At 48.4% G+C, this 21813-nt stretch overlaps 3 protein-coding genes across 3 annotated transcripts in view; 2 read left to right on the top strand and 1 right to left on the bottom strand.

Annotated features, from left to right (window-relative positions):
• Positions 1–142: 142 nt before the first annotated feature.
• LOC122386715 (solute carrier family 25 member 35-like) lies at positions 143–15875 on the bottom strand. Its single transcript, XM_043376195.1, has 4 exons — positions 15834–15875; positions 8277–8492; positions 7806–7920; positions 143–861 (listed from the first exon to the last, which is right to left on the bottom strand). The coding sequence occupies exons 1-4, from the start codon at positions 15873–15875 to the stop codon at positions 644–646; spliced, it is 591 nt and encodes a 196-aa protein (XP_043232130.1). The 3' UTR covers positions 143–643.
• LOC122386713 lies at positions 3472–7026 on the top strand. The gene is made up of 2 exons (XM_043376194.1): positions 3472–4485; positions 6232–7026. Exons 1-2 carry the CDS (start codon positions 3510–3512, stop codon positions 6591–6593), a joined length of 1338 nt encoding a protein of 445 aa, XP_043232129.1. The 5' UTR covers positions 3472–3509; the 3' UTR covers positions 6594–7026.
• A 358-nt stretch (positions 15876–16233) lies between the features above and the next one.
• The window catches only part of LOC122386712 (TOX high mobility group box family member 3-like), a 120544-nt gene continuing 114964 nt past the window's right edge, over positions 16234–21813 (top strand). Inside the window, exon 1 of the mRNA XM_043376193.1 lies at positions 16234–16407. The gene's annotated coding sequence lies outside the window, so the exon portion shown is untranslated. The remainder of the gene's footprint in view (positions 16408–21813) is intronic.

The raw sequence follows: 21813 nt of genomic DNA, 5'->3' as shown, positions 1-21813 counted from the left end.
CTAACAAACGTTACATAATGCAGCATGGAGACTGACTGAAGAGCTGCCACTATATTTAACATACACTAATATGTCGACATGTTATGCATCGTTAAAAAATATATAAGAAAGTAGGAACGTAGGTAACACCAAATTAATCGTGAAATGCATCATCCATTGACACACGTGACCCAGGAGGCAGCAATGATCACGAAACAAGATAATCGTTTCTAAAACTGTTTTTTTTTTTTCGCGGGGCGACTCCGAAGTTGTGCGGTGATTGTACGAACACAACCTTAATCCACAAAAGCCTTGCTAAACTGCATGACTATAAACGCTACTGGGCACTTACTGACCTGGAAGACATTCCGTTGCCACCAAGCAACGTATGGCCGGCGAAAAAGGCGTTTTCCGCACTGACCGAGCGCTGAGTTCAGAGGCGGCTAACATCTGATCGCCGCGTCGGCCGCAGCTGTAGCCCAATTCTACCGGCACTTCGTCACCTCATCTGGCCAACTGTACCGTTCAGCAACAGATAATCTCCATAAAATTCACACTTGAATCTCTCGGGGCCGGCCCGGGCAACGCTGATGGCACTAGTCGGCAGCCGCCGACTCCTCATCCCCGACACTAGTCAGTCGCCGCCGGCCCCTCATCCCCGGCATTAGTCGGTTGCTGTCCCCTCATCCCCGGCACGGGCCTCTCCCAGGACGCCCCTCAGGTACGACCAGAAGCTCATGTTGAGCACCGAATGGGGCCCGACGCGCAGCCAGTTGGCCGTCACGCCCTTGTAGAAGCCGCGCGGTCCCTCCGAGCGCAGGATCTTGAGCACGCAGTCGACGTATCCGCGGTACTGCAGACCGCGGCCGCTGCTGTCCACGCCTGCATACGGGGTGGTGGAGTGGTGTTAGACCTGGATACCCTATCACAAAATCATATCACAGTCGAGCTTTATATGTGATCAGTGATGGCAGCAGAATACGAACCATGAATTTTTTTTTCAAGTGCAGCTACGCAAAGTGAAAGGCGCAATGCTATTATCCGTAACAATAATGGTGAAGTGCGAACTGCTCGGATACAGGGTGTCCTGAAATTAATTGCCCCTTGTTCATTCAGCTAAATCCCACCATGCGCTTTAAGAACTGTTGAAAATTTGCTCAGACCGTGCCTCAGGCTATCCACAGCTGTCCGTTAGTCACTGACCTAACCTGGCCACCTGACCTTGACACTTGGGGCATTCCACGATAGATCGACCAAAGCCGTACACCCTCATATTTTATTTTTTGCTTAAAATTGGTCTAATGGGTTGTTATGGGCGGGGAAGCCAGCTGTGCCAAGGATTTTTTCCTTCGAACACCGGTTTCCGAGATATAGCCTCAGGCAATTCCTGGAGGTCACGCTGCAACCCTATGTTTGGCGGCTTATAACTCAGAAACTATTGGTTTTCAATGGTAAAAACTTTATATGGTTCAACTTGCAATCAACCAGCAAACGTTTTGGCTATCTCGGATTTTCGATTTTTGAAAATTTTGATCACGTGACATCGTGATCTTTTTTGCGAAGAGTGACCTTGATTTTTTCCCAACTGAAAGTCGCAATTTTGTCTGATGACGTTTAAAGCCTTATCAATTGTCATTCATATGCGACAATAAAAAATTGGCTTTCGGCCTGCATTGACCTGAGATCAGGTCAATTTTATGACCTGTCCATTATTACGAGCGGGAGCGACAGCGGGATCTCGAGACTAAAGCAAGATAGCGACAAGTGGTAAACGATACAGGATTCACACGGATAAGGTCTACAATTTTTACTGAGGTCATTTTCAGGTCAGGTCAAAGATGACGTCACAGGGGTAAAAAGTAAGTCAAAATAGTTTTGGCTGTACCCTTTGATCTAATAAAGAAAGAGACGTAGAATAGGCACCAATCCGTTTGCTTTCGCCTAGCGCCAGTTCGTTTTGAATTTCGATACCTACCGATGACCTGAGGTCAGGTCAATTTCTTGACCACCCCATTATAAGTCAATTGGGGAAAAATCAGCTCCCTTATTTTTACACTAAAACGCGTCGGAATTGCCTAATATACCATGAGTGACTCCATATGCGACTAACTTTGACTACCTTGAGACCTTTTTTGCTCTTGGTCAACTGTGACGTTGCTCTTGGGTCATGTGACGTCATTAAAGGTCACCAAATGTTTTTTGCTGATAACTCCTTACAGGTTTGAGATACAGCCGCGCTGATAGGCTCATTGTGTTCAGCTCGTCAAGGCCCATCGAATGATATATATGATGACCTTAAGGTCACGTGACCTAAGGTCAACTTTTGACCTTGACCTTTCGAGGTCAACATACACATGTTTCGATGCGGATCGACGAGAGGATCACGATGGTGCTATTAGTTTGTTCATAGCTGGGATACTTCGAAAGTTATTCGAGAAAAACTTCATATATATGTAGTGCTGCCATTTAGACTTTCTTTTTACCCCTGTGACGTCATCTTTGACCTGACCTGAAAATGACCTGGGTAAAAATTGTAGACCTTATCCATGTGTACCCTGTGCCGTTTACCGCTTGTCGCTATCTTGCTTTGTTCTCGAGATCTCGCTGTCGCTCCCGCTCGTAATAATGGGAAGGTCATAAAATGACCTGACCTGAGGTCAACGCAGGCCGAAAGCCACTTTTTTATTATCGCATATGAATGACAATTGATAAGGCTTTAATCGTCATCAGACAAAATTGCGACTTTCAGTTGGGAAAATATCAAGGTCACTCTTCGAAAACAAGGTCAAGATGTCACGTGATCAAAATTTTCAAAATTCGAAAATCCGAGATAGCCAAAACGTTTGTTGGTTGATTGCGAGTCGAACCATATCAAGTTTTTACCATAGAAAACCAATAGTTTCTGAGTTATAAGCCGCCAAACATAGGGTTGCAGCGTGACCTCCAGGAACTGCCCGAGGCTATATCTCGGAAACCGTTATTCGAAGAAAAAAATCCTTGCCACAGCTGGGTTCCCCGCCCATCACAACCCATTAGACCAATTCTAAGCAAAAAATAAAATATGCGGGTGTAAATTTTAAGTTTTTTTTTGGTCGATCTATCGTGGAATGCCCCACTTGCGAGGCGCCAGGGGCCAGTGTTTGGCAGGCATAACTCGCACCTGAACGTGGTGTCTACTATGAAGAAAGAAACGCTTTGACAAAGCGTCATCGCACTAAAGTTATGGGCCCAGTGTTCGGCCGATTGCTAAATTCGTTGCCTCCGAGAGTGAGGTCTCATTATGATGTCATTCACGAGAATGTTTAAATAAAGAAATAGCGGCTGGGTCGTGGGCCCAGTTTTTGCTGGCGGAACTTCTCGAACAATATGTGTTTTTGCCTAACTGAATATACCTAAGAATTAATTGAATATTAATTCCGACTTAATGCGCATAGCTGCCGCTAGCGTATTGCCGCCGCCGCCGCCGTCGCCTAAACAAATGGTCCTCCGGGCCGGATCTCGATAAGACCAGCCAAGAACGAAATAGCACCATGGAAGCCAGGTTGCAAAAGCAAGTAAGAGCCAAGAAAGCAATGTTAACTAGAAGTTTAACAGAACTAGACGCTCTGATCATAGAAGAAAAGAGCAGGGAAGAAGTAAAAGTCTACTTAGACAGCGTGAAGCAAAAGAAAGCCACACTGACAGAGAGCTATGAAAAGCTCTTAGCGGAGGTGAGTGAAGAGACACTGGAGACGGAGCTCGAATCGTGGGCTCAGTTAGAGGCACTGGAGAGGTCCAGTTTAGGGCGGGCTCAAAACTATCTGAAAAGTTCGCAGCCTTCTGTTGTCCTTCCCAATCTCGAGCCCGTTAAGATGCTACCTTTTGATGGAGATCCTTGCGCATACCCTGAATTTATCGCCGCATTTAAAGTCTTGGTAGCCAATAACCCGAACATGTCGGCAATGGAGAAGATGCTCCGTCTAAAAGACAAGCTCCGTGGCGCTGCTCTAAACGCCATCGGTGGTCTGGCCTTCTCCGAGGCAGACTATGTCTCGGCCCTCTTGATTTTGGAGCGGCGCTTCGGCGGCAGAGATCGCCTGATCCAAGACAGCCTCAAGCGCCTCCGAGCACTGCAAGGCCTGTCCAGCAGTGGATCGGCACACGGCCTTAGAGAGTTTGCAGATGCGGTTACATCATCCTTGAACAAATTACGCAACATCGGGGATACAAGCAACATTTATTCCGATACCCTTCTCAGAGAAGTAGTGGCTAAGCTGTCTTCCAAAGACCGAGATGCATTCTTCGAGATGTGTGTCTCCTCCGAACAGGCCTGTAATCTGGTGACACTGGAGCCGTGGTTGCAGCGCCGGGCCGAAGCCAGTCTGCTAAGCGAGACTTACAGGAAGTCACAGCCGACAGCCGACAGCCGACGGAGTGATGAAGCGGTCGGACGAACCAATCAGAGCCCTCGGAAACGCACGTTCGCCGTCAAAATAAGCGCTAGTTGCAGCATATGCAAGAATGGAGATCATCAGCTGGAGAAGTGCAAGGTCTTCCTGGATCAAGATATGGAAGGACGCTGGAGCATTGCTAAAGAGAGCAAACTTTGCTTCTCGTGTCTAAAAAGAAGTCATCGTTCCGCTGACTGCCGTCAAAGCCGCCGCTGTGGGTGCGGAAGGCCGCATCACCCGCTCCTCTGTGACGAACGGCAGATCGGTGACGCCACGACACCATCTCGAACGGCAGCCGGCACACTGGGCGGCATACAGGGGGGTACTTTTAACGCCGTAGCACTGCGGACCTTACCGGTACGGATAAAGCACCATGGTAAAGAAATGGTGGTGAACGCCTTCCTTGACGGTGGCTCAGACACCACTTACCTTTCTGAAGACGTTGCTCGAGCCTTAGGAGCGCAGTGGGACCCAAGGAGCATCAACATTACAACTCTGGGAGGAAATGTGATGCAGCAGAGCACTACTGAAGTAGGGCTAGAGCTAGGACCCGCAGGACAGGACGATTTCGTCGGAGTGGTCCAGGCCTGGACTATTCCAGTTGTGTGTGGCGGGATGAAGGTGACGAACTGGGCGAACGAAAAAAGAAGATGGACTCACCTCAGCCAGATTCCATTCATGGAGCCGCCCATCCCGAATGTTGTCGAGTTACTCATCGGCAGTGATTACCCCGAGCTGCACCACGTACTCGAGAGGCGAAGCGGGCCTTCTCAGTCGCCAGTCGCAGAGCTAACGCCTCTGGGCTGGGTCTGTGTTGGCCCGGTCGGGTCAGCTGACGTTATGAACCGTGTAACAGCCCGCGCCTCAGCAGTAGAAGAAAGCCCTGAAATTATGCTGAGAAGCTTTTTGGAAGTAGACGATGCTACAGTGAGTGGGAACGAAACAGAGCGAAACAAGATCCTGTCACCAGAAGAGCAAACCGCTGACAAGAAAGCGGACCAGCCGCTTCGTTTTGATGGGTACCGGTACAAAATCGGCATACCGTGGAAAGGAGATGGACCCACTCTGCCGGACAACAGAAAAGCGGCGCTCGCTCGTATCGGCTCGCTGGAGAAAAGCCCCGAGAGTAAACCGAACATGATCAAGAAGTATAAAGAGAAAAAGAGAGAAAGTTTGGGGAAAGGTTATGAGAGGTTGGTGGAAGGAAAGGAGAACGATTGCAATGGACCCGCCTGGCCTCATTTCCCCGTCGTGAGAGGAGTCAGGCAGACGAACATTGAAACGATCATAACGATCCTAACGATCGTCATCGTAAGCATCGTAACGAATTCTGCTGCCCAACTCAACAGTAGCAGCCTTAACTCGAAGACATGTTCTAGTCAGTCCAGACATGTTTCGGGACTGAAGAATCCTGCTGGTGAAGACGACTGCTCAAGTGGCCTCAGCGTCAGAGGAATGAAAGCTGAAAATCGCTGGATAAACGGCCCAGCTTCTCTGCATCGGCCATCGGAGGGCTGGCTCAAAACACCAGTCTTTTCTGCCTCCGAAGACGCCAAGAAAGAAGAGAAGAAGGTGGTTATGTCGTCCTCAGCGAAGTCTGCCGAGCCCCTCCTCCAGCCAGGCGCCTCCTCGAGCTGGAGTCACCTGACAGCCGTCACCGCTTGGGTCCAAAGATTCGCGCGGAACTGCCGCACTGCAAAAGCCAACCGCTTGAAAGGACAACTGACGGCTCTGGAACTTGAGAAGGCACAGAAACTCCGGCTAAAGCACGCACGAAAAGAAGACTTCGGCGAGGCAAAGACGTCCCTTGCAGCAAAACGAGATCTCCACAATTACAGCAAACTAAGTGAGCTGCTGCCACTCATGTCAGAGTCTGGTGTCATGACCATGGGAGGAAGATTGCAGAAGGCGGACCGGCCTGTCCTAGCAGAGATCGAAAGCCTTCTGAACTCGCCTCCGCTTACGTATCCGAGCTCCGATCCGAGGGTCGACAGTTCCCTGGCACCAAATCACCTTCTGGTCGGTCAAATAGACAGTGCCTTGGCTTCTCAGCTACAGGAAAAGAAGCTGCTTTTCCAAGACGGAGATGGCGCCACACTCAGAGAGTTTTCAGCAAGACATGGAAGAGATTTCTGCGAGAAATGCTCCCCAATCTCAACAGGCTGCACAAGTGGCACGACGTAAGGCCAGATCTCAAAGAAGGTGACGTGGTGCTGGTGCTGGACACCACGAGCCCCCGCGGACACTGGCCTCTGGCACGGGTGGAGCGGACTCATCCCGGCCGCGATGGGCATGTGCGGACTGTGGAGGTCAGAATCGGAGACCGCACTTACACCCGGTCCATCACGCGCCTCTGCCCCCTACGGCGAAGTGATGACTAGTGTGTGATGTGATTTGAGAGTACATAATGTGATGTGATGACTAGATGACTGTGACTAGTGTGATAGCTAGGTGAAGCAAACGTTGCTCCACGGGGAGGGAGGATGTTCGGCCGATTGCTAAATTCGTTGCCTCCGAGAGTGAGGTCTCATTATGATGTCATTCACGAGAATGTTTAAATAAAGAAATAGCGGCTGGGTCGTGGGCCCAGTTTTTGCTGGCGGAACTGCTCGAACAATATGTGTTTTTGCCTAACTGAATATACTTAAGAATTAATTGAATATTAATTCCGACTTAATGCGCATAGCTGCCGCTAGCGTATTGCCGCCGCCGCCGCCGTCGCCTAAACACCCAGTTTCACCGGTGGTAGCAGCACGCTGCTATTCCATTTCGCGAGCTGACGTCACACTTCTGGTAGTGTTGGAGGAATAGGCTTGTTGACGTCTCCATGGAAACCCAATTTGACACGTGTAATAGCAGCGTGCTGCTATCACCGGTGAAACAGAGCCATGGTGAAGACTGGAATGAAGTAGGAAGTCAAATCGAATCACCTCTCCTAATCCCAATCGAAATCCTATGGGGAATCACGAAGGAGGAGCTCAGCAAGATTGAACCAGTTCCCACAGAAAACGGACTTTAGAGGAGCCTGTGAAAGGTGTGGCTGAACATCAGCGCGGATACTCATGACATCTTGATCTATGGAATGCTAAAACGGATGAGGGAATGGGTAGTACAGGGCAGGGGATAAATCGGTAAATAAACCAATATGACCCGGGGGTTCTGTTTATTAATTATGGCGGCGAGCAGATGGAGGGGCAAATAATTTCACGATACCCTGTAATCCATTCTCGCTTTTGTTAGTACGAACTATGCATAAGACCGGGTGAAGATGAATGAAGTGGAAAGACATCGCCAACTCTACAGCCTGTTGCATATTGCTTCATACGCCGTGCAATGTGCATCCATACTTCGCAATAATGTCATGCCTTTGTAGGGCCAGTTGCGGAGCCCGCTGACCTTGGTTGTAGAGCCGCGTGGCGATGACGTCGAAGGGCGTCATCATGACGACGACAGCGGCGCCGCACAGCATGCTGGCCGCCAGCGTGGAGAGGAAGCTCCCCGGTGGCAGCACCTGGTCACACGGGGAGCGATAGGTTCAGACAAACGAGCCTCAATCAGCTGGCAAAGGGCAGCAGCCAGATACAAACAAAACGGCAACAGTGTGACAATGCGACAACAGAAATAATTCTTGACAGACAGTTATATAGCATACAAGATGTTCTTGGAGAAATTATTACCAGAAATCGGTGTAAGAATAGCATACCCTAAACAGACCGGCTTCCCGGGCAAATGGACTGATCAGTGACCATCAGAATGCCGACTACGTCTCTTCCAGTCGTTACTCTGCTCTGACTTCATCCCTCGATCCCTGGGTGCGTAAGACAGTCTATGGCGGTTCGTCTCTCTATGCTCCCCGTCCCGGCGTACCTTTGCTCGCTCGATGGCCTCGCGGGAGGCGGAGAAGGTGGTGAGCTGGGTGGCCGAGCCGACCATGACGCGCGGCAGGCCCGACACGCTGCCGCGCCACAGGCCGCGCGCGCCGTGTCGGCCGTAGATGGCGCGCAGTGCCGCCGCCAGGCCGCCGTGCCGGTGCTGGTGGCCCACCCCGATAGTCGCACTCTGGGTCTGCAGGTGCGTCTTCACCTGCAGATGGGAGAGGATAGTGACTCGAGCAGAGACGAGGGGACAGTGGACACTGTGTGACTGTGCTTCACAGTCAGATACAATCAGCTCTATATGCTAGATACAATTTAAACTGTTTGCCACAATTTAAACTGTACAATGTAAGTCACACAATACAACCCAATCAGAACTGAATATAATCAATAGGCTGTTTTGCCTACATTTTGCCCTTATATTCTCCAAGACTTATGAATAATTGGAATAATTGAGTGAAAGGAGATATAACAAGAGATTTAACCAAAACTGAAAACACATGTTGCAAGTCCCAAAGAGGAGAAAGAAAAACATTAAAAAACGGAAATATTGCACTTACTAGATAGAATGGGCTGCCAAAGTAACTGCCGAGTGCACCAGCAAAAGCACCTCCACACACATATTTCCATGGGATCACTGCATCATTGGTTCTCATTATTCCAGAGTCCTCCAGGATGTGGAAAGTGCCAAGTCTGACACCATTCATCATCATTTGATAGCAAAGGGCAGGTGAAAGCCCCTTCTGGAGAGCCAAGATGTCATCTGCATGTGCAATGGCATAGGCAGCATGGAACACATTCCTGTAATGCACTACATATCTGCCTGCTTGTTTCAGCTCCCCTTGCAGCTGCATTCTAGTTTTGATCACATCAAGTGGGTTGGTGATAACCCCAGCACAACATCCTGCAAGTCCACCAATGACAAATTCCATGTTTTTTTTTCTTCACTTGCCACTCAAAGAACACACTTTTCTTGTTTGCTGGTTACAAACAAACATCAACCAACTCCTTGAAACATTGAAGAAATATTGCTTTAGAACTATTGTTCCAAACAAGCTTCAATGCTTCTTTAGCCAAGGTGTCTTTTCATAAAATTGGTTCACCTTGACCTACAGCCCTGTGAAACAAACTGAAATCATGAATGTGAATGAAGATAAAAGAAGATGAATCTGATCTACAATGAGTATCTTAAGCAGGCGCGGATACAAGGGGGGGCCATGGGGGCCATGGCCCCCCCCCCTTGGCCGATTTTTTTTTTTCAAAAATAAAATAAAAAGTTAAAAAGTTAAAAAGCTGAAAAGGGGGCCTCCTGAAAATAAAGTGGCCGAAATCCGATGAGTTTTTTTTTAACCTACCCACTTAGTTATTTCTTAGAAGACTAGCTGAGAAGACTTATTTGTTAGAAGATTGGTAAAGCTTTTCATAACTTGGAGGTCTCTTATACTCACAGAGATGACCACTTTTACAGGGCCTCCTAACCTGCACAGAGGGCCTCCAAGCCTGCACAGATGTTGAGATGTTGCCTGAACAGCTAGATAAGCTCAATAGACGCAGTTTTTTTGGGGGGGGGGCCCAACAAGTGGGAAGATGGGGCCTCCAACAGGTGGGATTATGGGGGGGGGGGGGGCCTCCTGGTTTCTAATGGCCCCTCCCTTGGAGATTTTCTGGATCCGCCCCTGATCTTAAGCCTAATGGACAGAGGCAGTGGAGCACATCTACATTATACATAACACAGTACCTACCTACCCCACAATCCAGAACTTCATATCCCACAATATATCAATATAAATCTGAGCCTAAAGCACATGCACGCTGCTTGATATGGGCTGCAGCCCAAAATGTAGCAGAGATGCACCAACCACCTGCACACGGTGACACAATTGAACCCCCCCCCCCCCGCTTAAATATTTGTTAATACAACAAAGGAATGATAGGAATAATTGTTAATACATCCATTAACCCTCGCCCGCACATGCCATTTTCCCATCCTAGAACGCACATGGGGGGGGGGGGGGGGGTGGTTGCCACCCCCCGCGCCATTTCGTTCCTGTTGGAGATAGAGCTTAGCAGTAAAGACCAAAAAGATTCTTTGGGAAGGGACGAATCCAATGATACCCAGTTTTACCTTCTCAGGTCAGTCATTGACCTTCCAGGTCAGGTCAAACTAAAAAATGTTGCTGTTTTGGGTCACCGTTGGATATCAAGTGTGCTGCTTATCAAATACCGATGACGATGCTGTTTTCTGGTGCCAAGCCAGCTAGGACCTCTTTGTCACACTACCCGACCAGAATTTTGCTGCTGAGGTCATTTCAGGTCAAGTTAGGTCAAGGTCAATTATATGTGTTTGTATGTCTGTGTGTGTTTGTGTGTATACTGATGTGTGCACCGATTGTTTTTGGGTCCATATTACATGAAATCATGATCTGAGAAGCTTTTACCAAAAATGCAGTCAAAAAACTTAAAAAAATGTAAATTCAGCTTGCCTAAAACGCAATTATCTTAGGTGACCTAGGTTGACCTTGACCCTGACCTTGACCCCTGTACATCGTCGAACAACATGTTCCATGAAAGGTAGGAGGTAAGACTGGCAAAAAAGGCCGAAATCAGGGTGTCAAAAGCTCATAAGGCCCATGGCAAACGCAAGATGTTGAGAATTGGCCATTTGGGTCATGACATGACCTGAAAAACAAGGTCATATCTCCGAAACCAAAAATCACAGAAACTTGAAATTTTCAGTGGACATCAAGAAAGGATAGAGGAGCAGCTATACGAAAAATCAGCCTTCTAGCTCTAAAAATGTTGAGTGCAGAGCAGAAAGACTACCTGGGGGGGGTGGCAACCACCCCCCCCCCCCATGTGCGGGCGAGGGTTAATAACCATCCTTCCATTCTTTGGTGCCTAGGCTATGACGTTATAGTGCTCAAGTGTTTAACCAAGATACCTATTGTTTAACTGGCAACTGATAAAAGGCTAAGCAATTAAGCATCGCATCCACTGGATGGAGCCGACAACAAGAAGAAGAAAGGAGTGCACACGTAGGTACTACTTGGCACAAAAACTTCACTCCCATGGCCTGCACCAATCCATAAGAATTTACAGCCAAAGGAAGTTGACACATGACATACAAAATTTTTGATTTATAAAAGAGCAGCATATGAATTATATTCAGTCTCCCTCTGACTCAAATCTAAATCATCATTGGCAAATCAAAATGAGAATGAACAATGAATCATGTAATGCTTTTTAAGACTGCTAAAAGCAAATATGAAGATGCATGATGCATGTTAACAATAACTGTTGTGTATCGAGTGGTCAGTACTTTCCTTATTCTGCTACTTCCGATTGTACTTCATGCTTTTGGCTGACTCCAAAGACTCCTTTTTACTCAGAACGTTTCTTCCATACTACACAAGGCCAAGAACAACAACTTCCAAGGTTCTCCATATGAGGCACACTCTCTAAATCCAGGCAGAGTAAATGACGTCACAAGAGACATCATCCTAATACACAACACTCCTCCCCACTAAACAACACTTTACAGGTTCATGCGCACTACAGGTTTACGCTCACGCTGGGGATGAGTGCGCAGTTCTGGGGTCTTCCGGATGACGTCCGCTGGACGTGCCCTAGGACCTACAGTCTCTTGTTCAGTGTTCGCCTTCGCTGCTGACGCTGCTTCAGGTGACTGTGTTGCAGCGATCCCATCTTCCTCCAGCACGAGCCCGCGGTTACCGGTTGAAGTTACCGACTGTTCCACAGCGCTATGCAGTGGCGGTCCATGTTCCCGCTGCACCGCTGGTGCGTCTTGCGCTGGGAGATTGCAGTGCTCAGACGGATTGATCTCCTGCCGCAGATTAGTCACTGGAGGTCGGACACCTGGCAGACAGACAATCTGATCGATGTGTCGACGCCACACTTCGTCTTGCACTTGGACTAGGTAGTGTTTACTGCCTTGTCGTTCGATGACGTCTCCCTCCCTCCATTTCTGTGCACCTCGGTAGTCGCGGACCAGGACTGATTCGCCGACTTCGAGCGTTCTGTCGGTTCCCTTCTGTGATCTTTCTACTTGTTCCTGTTGCTTCTCTCGAACTTCACTTGCGAGGTTGGGCTTCAGGAGGTCCAGGCGGTTTCGTAGCGGCCTGCCCAGCATCAACTCCGCCGGTGTACGTCCTGTTGACGCTTGTGGCGTACTGCGGTACGCCATCAGGAAGTTCGGGATGTTGACCTTCTTGCCTTTTGAGGCCTTCAGCAGGTTCTTCAGACAACCCACTGCTCTTTCCGCAGCTCCGTTAGTGGACGGCTTGTACGGCGCTGTGACACTGTGCTTGATTCCGTTCCTCTCCAAGAACCCTTCGAAGTCCTTGCTGACGAGTTGTGGACCATTATCCGTGACCAGTTGGTGAGGCAGTCCCCACCTAGCGAACAGGTTCAGCAGGTATTCAATCGTCTTCTCTGTTGTGATGGTCTTCATTGGAGCGATTTCCATCCACTTCGAGTAGCTGTCGATGACAACCACGTAGAATCTACCTTCCACAGGACCAGCGAAATCTAGATGTATCCGTTGCCAGGGTCCCTTGGCATACTCCCATGGGTGGAGATCTCCGCTTGGTGGCTCTGCTCGCTTTTGCCAGCAGCCTTCGCAGTTCCGGACTTCCGCCTCGATCTGCTTGTCCATGTTCGGCCACCAGACGTGCATCCTTCCGAGCTGCTTCATCTTCACCATTCCTTGATGTCCGGCATGCAGCTCGCTCAGCACTCTGGATCTCAGGTTCGGCGGAACCACGACGCGACATCCCCACATTAGACATCCGCGCTCCACGGTCAGTTCGGTTTGCCTCATCTTGAATGGTTGTAGCTCTTCATTTACGGCTTCTGACCAGCCGTTGTGCACGAAGTGCATCACCTTCGCCAGGATTGGGCTTCTGGCCGTCTCTCGTTGAATCGCTGCGGCCGTCACCGGACTTAGCGACTCCAGTTGTCCGATCAGACAGACAGTGCACTCGTCTTCTGGTGCTTCTGACTTCAGCACTGAGCCTTCTCTCGGTAGACGTGAGAGCCAATCAGCTACTGGAATCTGTTCCGACTTCCTGACTTCCACAGAGAAATCGTACTCCGCCAACTTCATCGCCCATCTCTGGATCCGTGAGGCAGCCAACGTCGGCAGCGGCGCCTTAGGTCCAAAGACGTGAGCTAGCGGCTTGTTGTCCGTTACGAGCTTGAAATGGCGCCCGTACAGGAACTGCTTCAGTCGCTGAAATGCCCAGACTACACAGAGTCCTTCCCTTTCTATCTGAGAGTATTTCCGCTCGTGTTCACTCAGCGATCTTGACACGTACATGATCGGCCGCTCATCCTTCCCTTGAACGAGTACGGCGCCTAGTCCTTCTGGACTAGCGTCCGTGATCACCGTCACCTGCTCCGTCACGTCGAAATGACGCAGCACTTCCGTTGATGACAGCTGTCTCTTGATGCTGTTGAAGCTGGCTTCACACTCTGCAGTCCACTTCCATTCGCTGTCTTTCTTCAGGAGTTCATTCAACGGCCTTGCTGTCTTCGAGAGGTTCTTCAGGAAGCGGTTGTAGAACGTGACAGCACCGAGAAACTCACGAACTTCTTTCTGGTTGGTGGGTGCTCTTGCGTTCAGCACGGCTTTCACACGTTCTGGATCTGTTCTGATGCCCTCGGCTCCTAGCCTGAGCCCTAGGTACCGGACTTCCTTTGTCAGAAACTGACATTTCTCCTTTTTCAGACGCAGACCGTGTGACTTCATGATCTGCATCACTTCGTCCAGTCGCTTCAGTGCTTCTTCTTCAGTTCTTCCTGTGATGAGCATATCATCCAACAGACACTTCACTCCAGGCACATTCTTGAGGATTCTGTCCATTTCCCTCTGGAAGAGCATTGGACTTGACTTCACCCCGTATGGTAGTCGCAGCATACGGTGCATCCCCCATGGTGTGTTGAGAACACAGTACTCCTGGCTTTCTGTGCTGAGGGGCATCTGCAGATACGCTTGGGAGAGGTCAATCACTGAGATGTATCGAACCTGTCCCACTGTTGCAAAAATGTCCTCCATCTTCGGCAGCGGGTGCTTCGGCACTTCCAGGTTTGGGTTCAGCGTTACCTTGAAATCTCCACAGAGCCTTACTGATCCGTCCGGCTTTGGCACGACTACGAGAGGCGTGGCCCACTTCGGCGTTGCATCCTCTGACGTCAGTTCTTTTGTCACTCCAAGTTCCACCCATTTTGACAACTCTTGCTTCACTTTGTCCGCGAGACCATATGGCACAGGTCGTGGTGGCTGGAACACTGGTTTGGCATCTTCTTTCAGCTCTAGATGAGCTTCAGTGTTCTTCATCTGACCCAGCGTACCATCAAACAGCTCTTCATTCCTCTGCAGAACATCTTCCAGCTTCCAACGCATTGTCTTCTGAGATTGCATACTTCCCACCAGCTGTTCCCAGTCCAGTCTGATTTCTTTCAGCCAGTTACGTCCCAGTAGTGGAGGTCCATCTCCTTCCACCACATGCACTTCCAGTTCCTTCTGGTTTCCTTGGTACACTACTTCTGCATCTGTGACACCCAGCACAGGGATCTTGTGCCCTGTATATGAGGTCAGACGACATCCAGCTTTCCGCAGACTCAGTCCAGGAAGCACACTGTCTGGCATCAACGTCACTGGGCATCCTGTGTCAACCAGGAATTCCACATCCTTGCCATTTACGGACATGCTCACCTTGATCGCCTTTGACTTCTCCCTGCTTGCTTGATACACACAATAGTTGTCTTGCTCGTCATCTTCTACTTTGTCACCTTCATTACAGTTCACCCTCACTCTCTCTTCAGCACTCGGGTTCCTGCACGCAGCTTGGAGATGACCCGGCTTTGAACAGTTGTTACATCTGACATGTTTCGGCGACTTGCCATTTACGGACAATCTCATCCTTGTCGCCATTTTGTTGTGTATCGAGTGGTCAGTACTTTCCTTATTCTGCTACTTCCGATTGTACTTCATGCTTTTGGCTGACTCCAAAGACTCCTTTTTACTCAGAACGTTTCTTCCATACTACACAAGGCCAAGAACAACAACTTCCAAGGTTCTCCATATGAGGCACACTCTCTAAATCCAGGCAGAGTAAATGACGTCACAAGAGACATCATCCTAATACACAACAATAACATTCACACAAACACAAAGTCATATATTAATGCGCTATAATCAGTCTATATCAATAAACAGTTTTTTTTTAGTGGCCCTTACGTTACCGGCCTCGCGAGGAGGGAGGCGACCTAACTACGCCGCACAAAACAAACCCGCCCATCCTAACTAAGACCGGTGGCCACTTTTACAGCAAGACAACATCAACATGGGAAAACCCATATCCATGTACTATGCCATGAATATGGGGAAAAACCCATGGATTTACGTTCAGTCTATAAACAGCTATAATACAATCATATATTAAGGCACTGTAATATAATCGCTATATATATTTTCAATGTTAATTCTTTAGGCATTCTACATGTATTGTATAATTTAATATTCTACCACAAGCCACAGGCCACAGCCCACAGCCAGGGCCACAGGCATGCATCCACTGCCTTGCCCCTTGCCTTGCCGCCATGAACTGAACAATTTGCTCGCCTAAAAATTGTTTGTCACAAGTGCGCTGCAGATGAAAGCAAAATAAACTGACAAACGGCTGATATCTAGAGCTGAAAAATCTTTAAGAAAAAAGAGCTTGCAAAAGAGTAATAACTGACACCTTTGCTGGAAGTCATTTACATGCTTAAAGAAAAGGTTTCCATTTTATTATTTTTAGCATGTAGAACTGAGTAGATTTTATTCTGTTGCTGTTGCTCTAGCCGTTTAAATATTAGTTTCGATTCTCAAAATATCAAGTATGATGATGAAACAAAAAGGATTCACCACTAGCAGCATTAGACGGTTCCAGTGCTGTCATGCGTCAATTGATATGCTTATTACCGGTGTTTTGGTCGTGTTTTTGGATGTAATTGGTTTGTGCTTATTAGTATGATATTTTGAAATTTTTATCATCAGTCACTGTTGGACCAAGGCCGCCTAATTCATTTTGTTGATTTGTTGGACAACTTTTGCCCATGTGAGTACCTTAAACCCTTTTTGTTTTTATTTTCGATCGTTTCTAGGCATACGTCGGAGCTGCATAAATTTGAATGGGTCAATTTGCTAGAAAATATTACCGTAACATCACTTATACATTTAAATGATGCAAGATGCAAGGCGCTTTGGATGGATGCCATTGAGGTTGCTCGGTTGCGCCTTGAATTGGCATTTTCCTTATTGTTATGTTTCAATTTGAATTCAAGTTTGTGCAGTGTTCACTAATTTCTAAAAACTCACCTGTCTGGATTGTTTTTCTATGTGAAGAAAAACAACATTACGTTGATTTTGAGTATTCCAGAGGGACAAATGCTACACACACACACACACACACACAGAGAATGTTTATTAATCAACACGTATTACCAAAAAGAGAAATGTAAGTAGAAAACAAATAGTTATACAAGGCTGCTACAACTTGAAATGCCCCTTTCTGTGGCAGTGGATCCACTAGTGAGGAACTTTTCACATTATTTTCAGTAATTTGGGCATTTGTAGTCACAATATATTGTTTAAAAAAAATTGTGTGGACATTTTGATTTTACTTGTTGGCAGCTTGAAGGATTAAGTTCTTGTTTCTACTGGACTTTACCTCTCTGGACATATAGGGGTGGAATGCCGAGGAGGTGCCCATGGGCAGGGTATCGCTGGGTGATACCCTGTTTGTATACTAGTCTCTAGTGCGTATCTAAATGAATTGTGTCCCATGACCGTTAACTGTGTTCCGATTATAATGTTGCTGTTTGTATCTTATCACTCTTGTAAACTCATTCATTTGGCACTTGTGGGCTCACTTTCCCGTTTGGATGTGTTCTCATCCATCGGGCGAGCTCTTTCTATGCGGGTTCCTTCCCTTCTCCCCATCCCTGCATTCATTTTGGCTACTCTCAGACCAAGGGAACCCCAAACAGGTGAGTTGAACAGGTGAGTTGAGGCATGCAAGTGTGGTGACCCCCAAAGGCCAAAGGGTATTTTCCTGAAATGTCTGAGAATAGGTACCCTTCATTTGCATCACTGTTTACTTTAATCTGAAGTGAAGTTGTTTCAGTTAAAGTTTTGGTTTTCTTTCTCTTATAAGACTTTTCTGCTCTGATTCTTTATGTTGTGGAAAGCCAAATGCTGCTGTACCCCTAAATGTATCTCCTGTGATCCACCAATGCCATGTACCTGTGAACTACAGTGTTGATGTGCTACCATTGCATAATGTTGGAGGGCAATGATGACTTTAGATTGTATGGAAATTATGTAGTTTTCAAATATTAGATTGATTTTGTGATGCTTGAGTTCAGGAGTAATTCCATTTTGATATTTGTTGGCACTAAATGGGATTGAATGCTTACAAGCATTGAATATTAGGCATATACTCTGCTTAAATGTTTTATTCATCCTGAACAAAACCAGAATATCATTGAGTGCATCTTACCACCTCCATCTGTACGAGCCATTTCTGAAAGTTCACACCCACATTGCTTCGGTGTTAAATTTTTGTCTGTCACATAGCTCAGTCGGTAGCGTTGGACTTCTGGTAGTGAGATCCCGGACCCGAGTAGCTCCGGGCGCTCCGGCGCTCGATATTTGAGACTCCTGACGGGGATGGTCTGCGGTTAGTGGGAGCAGTCGCAACCAGTTGAAGTCAGTTGAGTCATGAGTAGGACAGGCCGTGTCCGGCCTTGAAGGGCACGAACTTATATTCTCCCGTCACCCAGAACTGCGCGATTGGACGGTAGGGTTCCAAGTCCACGCAACAAGCTCTGCTTAGCGTAGGCTCCGGCTCTGTCAGTCCGTCCATCAAACAATCGAGCTAAATTCATTTATAAAAAAAAAAATATTTAGTGTCCTGATTACCGCTGGTGCAGTTTGTGCCCCGTGGCCCGTACCCGTCTCCCAGGGATACGGTCGGCGTTGGCAGCGCGCGCTCCACGCGCTCCTGTCAAAATGCTGTCCCACATAGGGCCTCAAGCAGTAGCTGCTGCCACCCTGTTGGATCAATCTGGCTGTGAACCGTGACATTCTCGGAATGGTATCACCAGCGGCACGCCAGCGGATAATAACTGTGTTTAATGTACCGTACGGAGCTTCGTGACCAAAGAGTGGATAACAAGGTGAACATTTATTAGCCGGAGAATGCCGGTTACGTCACTTCAATCCTCGACTGGCCATTACCGATATGTGAGGACCGTGCACGCGCCAACCCGCCGTTGTAGGTCGGTGCTACACGGCCACTTCACATGCAACAATAATTGGCCCTTGACAGTTTGATTCGATTTCCGAGCTTAGGTGCTGTCGGGCTTTAAAAGAAGTGTTTGTAGGAATACGCAATAATTGTTTAAATTCTACGACGCCATTCACTAAAGCTAGTATTTGGAATGTTATATGGTTAGTGTATCTTATCACAATGTCGAAAACTGGGTAGGACTCGATCTTGGGACCATTATCAAGTTCGTAATTGCTCTTCGCTTCGTTTATATGCAGTTGGTATCATAAAACTTGAGAAAAATAGCTTTGTTTGACACATTTTTTTTATTTTTGAATCATTTGAATCGGCGCATGCAGCTAATAGATATAGCAGATGACACCAAATTGGCTCCTTTGCTGCTGCTGCAACTGCTGCCATCTACCAACTGCTGGTTAGACGTTCAGCTGAACGGCTCCGCGGCACCACCGACCGTCCGACGGGCCCCGCTCCGCGCGGACGGCGCCTTGCCGAGGGTTGCAGCAGCTGGGGCTAGCTGCAGCTCGAGCCGCCCCAGCCAGCATTGATTTTGTTGCACGTGCCAAATGGGCCGTCGCATCCACGCATTGTGCTATGTTCGCGCTGTAAAATCCGCCTGTAAATGTGAGCGAATGCGGCACGAGCTGCGGCGCGGCCCGCGAAGCGGCACACATCGGTCTGGATTTGAACGGCCCCCGCAGTACGGGCTTCTCCCAGCATCTGTCGTTTATCATTGTGAATTGGTGCGATTTCCCTTCCGAACATGGCATCGCCCTCTCCGTACCGTTAGCGTTACACTCGCTTGGTTCCGGAAGCCGGGCCGCCATTTGCTGGAGAACAACACTGCGTGACGTGGCGCTGGGGTAATTAAAAGTGAGCACCCCTCCATCAGTGTCGCTATGCACCGTGCAGCTCATGGCGTCGTAAAACCAGTGACGCTGTTAGCCGAGCTTGTCAGTGCTCTGTTTGGAAGCCACTGCCATCAAAGCTGCCCGTTGAGCGCCGACCTTGGCTGTGTCACGATTGCGGCCCTGTGTCGATTCAGCAGCGGTTTGACCGCTCGACATGATGAATTATGCCATGTAAGCGAAGATCGCCCGATCGTGTCCGCCCCCGGGGAGAAATTTCGCCGATTCCTCCACAGTCGTGACTCTCTAGATTAGTACACGCTAACGGGATAGCTATAAACTGCGTCGTTCACTGGGTCGTTAGGTAAATTAACGAAGCATTTCGTTATTTGAATACCCATCGCCTGGAAAACGACCATGACCCAGAATAGAGCAATGGCGTCGGTATGTTCGCTCGCAGTCGAAATCCTGCGTGTGCTGCTGAACTGAGGACTGAACGGGACTGGCTCCTTTCTCAGCTGGAAATCGGTCGGGGAAATACATTCACCGGTACTTCCGCGACTTTCTCGTCGCATTGTTTTCCGTTTTCGTCTCGGCTCCCGGGGACGTCCTCCTTATTCAGGCGGCTGGTCGCTCTGTTGTATGCATTTTAGCGCGTTTAGCTGTCCCTTTGTGTCGTCTGTTAGCTGTCACGCCACAAAAGATCACTTGCGTGCGGCGTCTTCTGACTGCCTTGCACGCTGTCATTGCCTCGCCGGCCGAACGAAACATGGCCCCACTGAGCTCGGTCAGCCGTCGGCCGCACGCGGCATTCTTATTCATTGCGTGGGTCGGTCGGTGCGCGGAGTGGCGCATCGGTGCCGTTATTAGCGCGCTGAATTCGCCGCCTCTTCTGCGTCGGAACGCCGCCGTTATAGTTTGGTTTCAGTTTCTGTTGTGTTGTGCCCATTCTGAGTGAATGGGCTGTCGCCATTCTCCGGGTCTGTGAAACGTAACGTTATAGTCAGGGGCGTCGCCGACGGGGGGGTCGGGGGGGTCGCGACCCCCCCACTCGTCAGAACCGGGGGGGTCGACCCCCCACTTTTGGCGATGCTGAGTATGCTTTTTTTAGCTATCATGTCAGGGAAGTTGGCGTCAGCAACATCAACAAATACAACGTCAGATTCAGAATCGCTTCAAGAGCTCCCTAGTCCCTATTGCTTATAGGTCAATAAGCTGTGGGCTAGAACATCGGCATGACAATATGATTCTAGTCCCTTTTTATCCCTCAAATGAGCGAGCTCGTCAAAACTGACCCAAGCGTTCGTCTGATTGTCAAAATAATGGTTGCAGTCGATTCGTCGGATGACGTATCAGTAACTACGAGGTACCTGGCTAGCCTCAGCCCTGCTACCCTCGGACCTGCCTGCATAGGGGAAATGGGGTCAATGGTGGATCCCTCTGGGGCTTTCCTAATAAGACGCGCAAAAAGGAGTATATTGCAACGAAACTTCCAATGACCTCGAGTTAATGAATTTTACACCTATTCTAAGAAAAAAAATTGCCCTGAATCGAATATGGATGACCTTGGTTAACTTTTTGAGTTTTATTTGCTTCCACTTACAACTGTGGTTTTTGGGGCTGATTTCGAGTTTAGCGCCCGTTTGAACCGTTTGAAGTAGTTTTGATAAATGGTGATCATGTAACATGTTACGAAGTTATCGTTGGTGGTTGTCAGTCACCCACTCTAGATGGCCGGCAGGAAGCCTGCTGGTCGACCTGACCTGACCCGACCCGATCTACCCAAAATGCATGGAGTCATCATTTTTGTTCAAGACTAACATCAAACTCGTACTCGGGACCCCGATAACAGCTACGGCTCACTAAGTTCTAGCAGGCGGCCAGATTTTTCCTACTTTTGGGCGTTGACCTAAGATGACCCGGCCAAGACCTTGAAATTGGGCATCATTGGCTTTCTCTCATCACGGGCAGCATTCTCGCTCTTCCACGAAGCTCTACCTCGATCAGGGGCCGAAAGCATGCCTTAGCGTTACGTTGGTAAGCGTTTTACCTTAGCGACCCGTAAAATACGAATAAGAGCTAGCCTACAGCAACACAGAAAGCGTATTCGATAGCTTTTTTAAAGCTCTTTCGCCAACTTCGCCTCAGGTATGACTTCGGGTCTATGGCTTGTGTACCATAGAGTCCAAACAGCTAAACGGACGGATTTTGCCGAAACATTTGTTATGTAACAACCTATGATTCAGTGAATGTGTATGATATTCATGTTATCACCATCGTTTTTGTTTCGTCGAAACATGTCGCATGGCTTACAATTTGAACTTGA

The sequence above is a fragment of the Amphibalanus amphitrite genome, unplaced genomic scaffold (genome assembly GCF_019059575.1).
Source record: "Amphibalanus amphitrite isolate SeventyFive unplaced genomic scaffold, NRLGWU_Aamphi_draft 000260F_arrow, whole genome shotgun sequence".
Classification (NCBI taxonomy): Eukaryota; Metazoa; Arthropoda; class Thecostraca; order Balanomorpha; family Balanidae; genus Amphibalanus; species Amphibalanus amphitrite.
The sequence above is the reverse complement of the archived record's forward strand: the minus strand, read 5'-3'. Positions and strand labels throughout refer to the sequence as shown.

Bases quoted from the DNA above. Each gene is read 5' to 3' on its own strand.
- LOC122386713 (XM_043376194.1), top strand. From the start codon at position 3,510: ATGGAAGCCAGGTTGCAAAAGCAAGTAAGAGCCAAGAAAGCAATGTTA. The intron at 4,486-6,231 runs ATCATCAGCTGG...CAGCAAAACGAG, and splicing joins CAGCATATGCAAGAATGGAG to ATCTCCACAATTACAGCAAA.
- LOC122386715 (XM_043376195.1), bottom strand. From the start codon at position 15,875: ATGCCTGTGGCCCTGGCTGTGGGCTGTGGCCTGTGGCTTGTG. The intron at 7,921-8,276 runs GTACGCCGGGAC...CCGTGTGACCAG, and splicing joins AGGCCATCGAGCGAGCAAAG to GTGCTGCCACCGGGGAGCTT. The intron at 862-7,805 runs GTCAGCGGGCTC...CCCCGTATGCAG, and splicing joins CACGCGGCTCTACAACCAAG to GCGTGGACAGCAGCGGCCGC.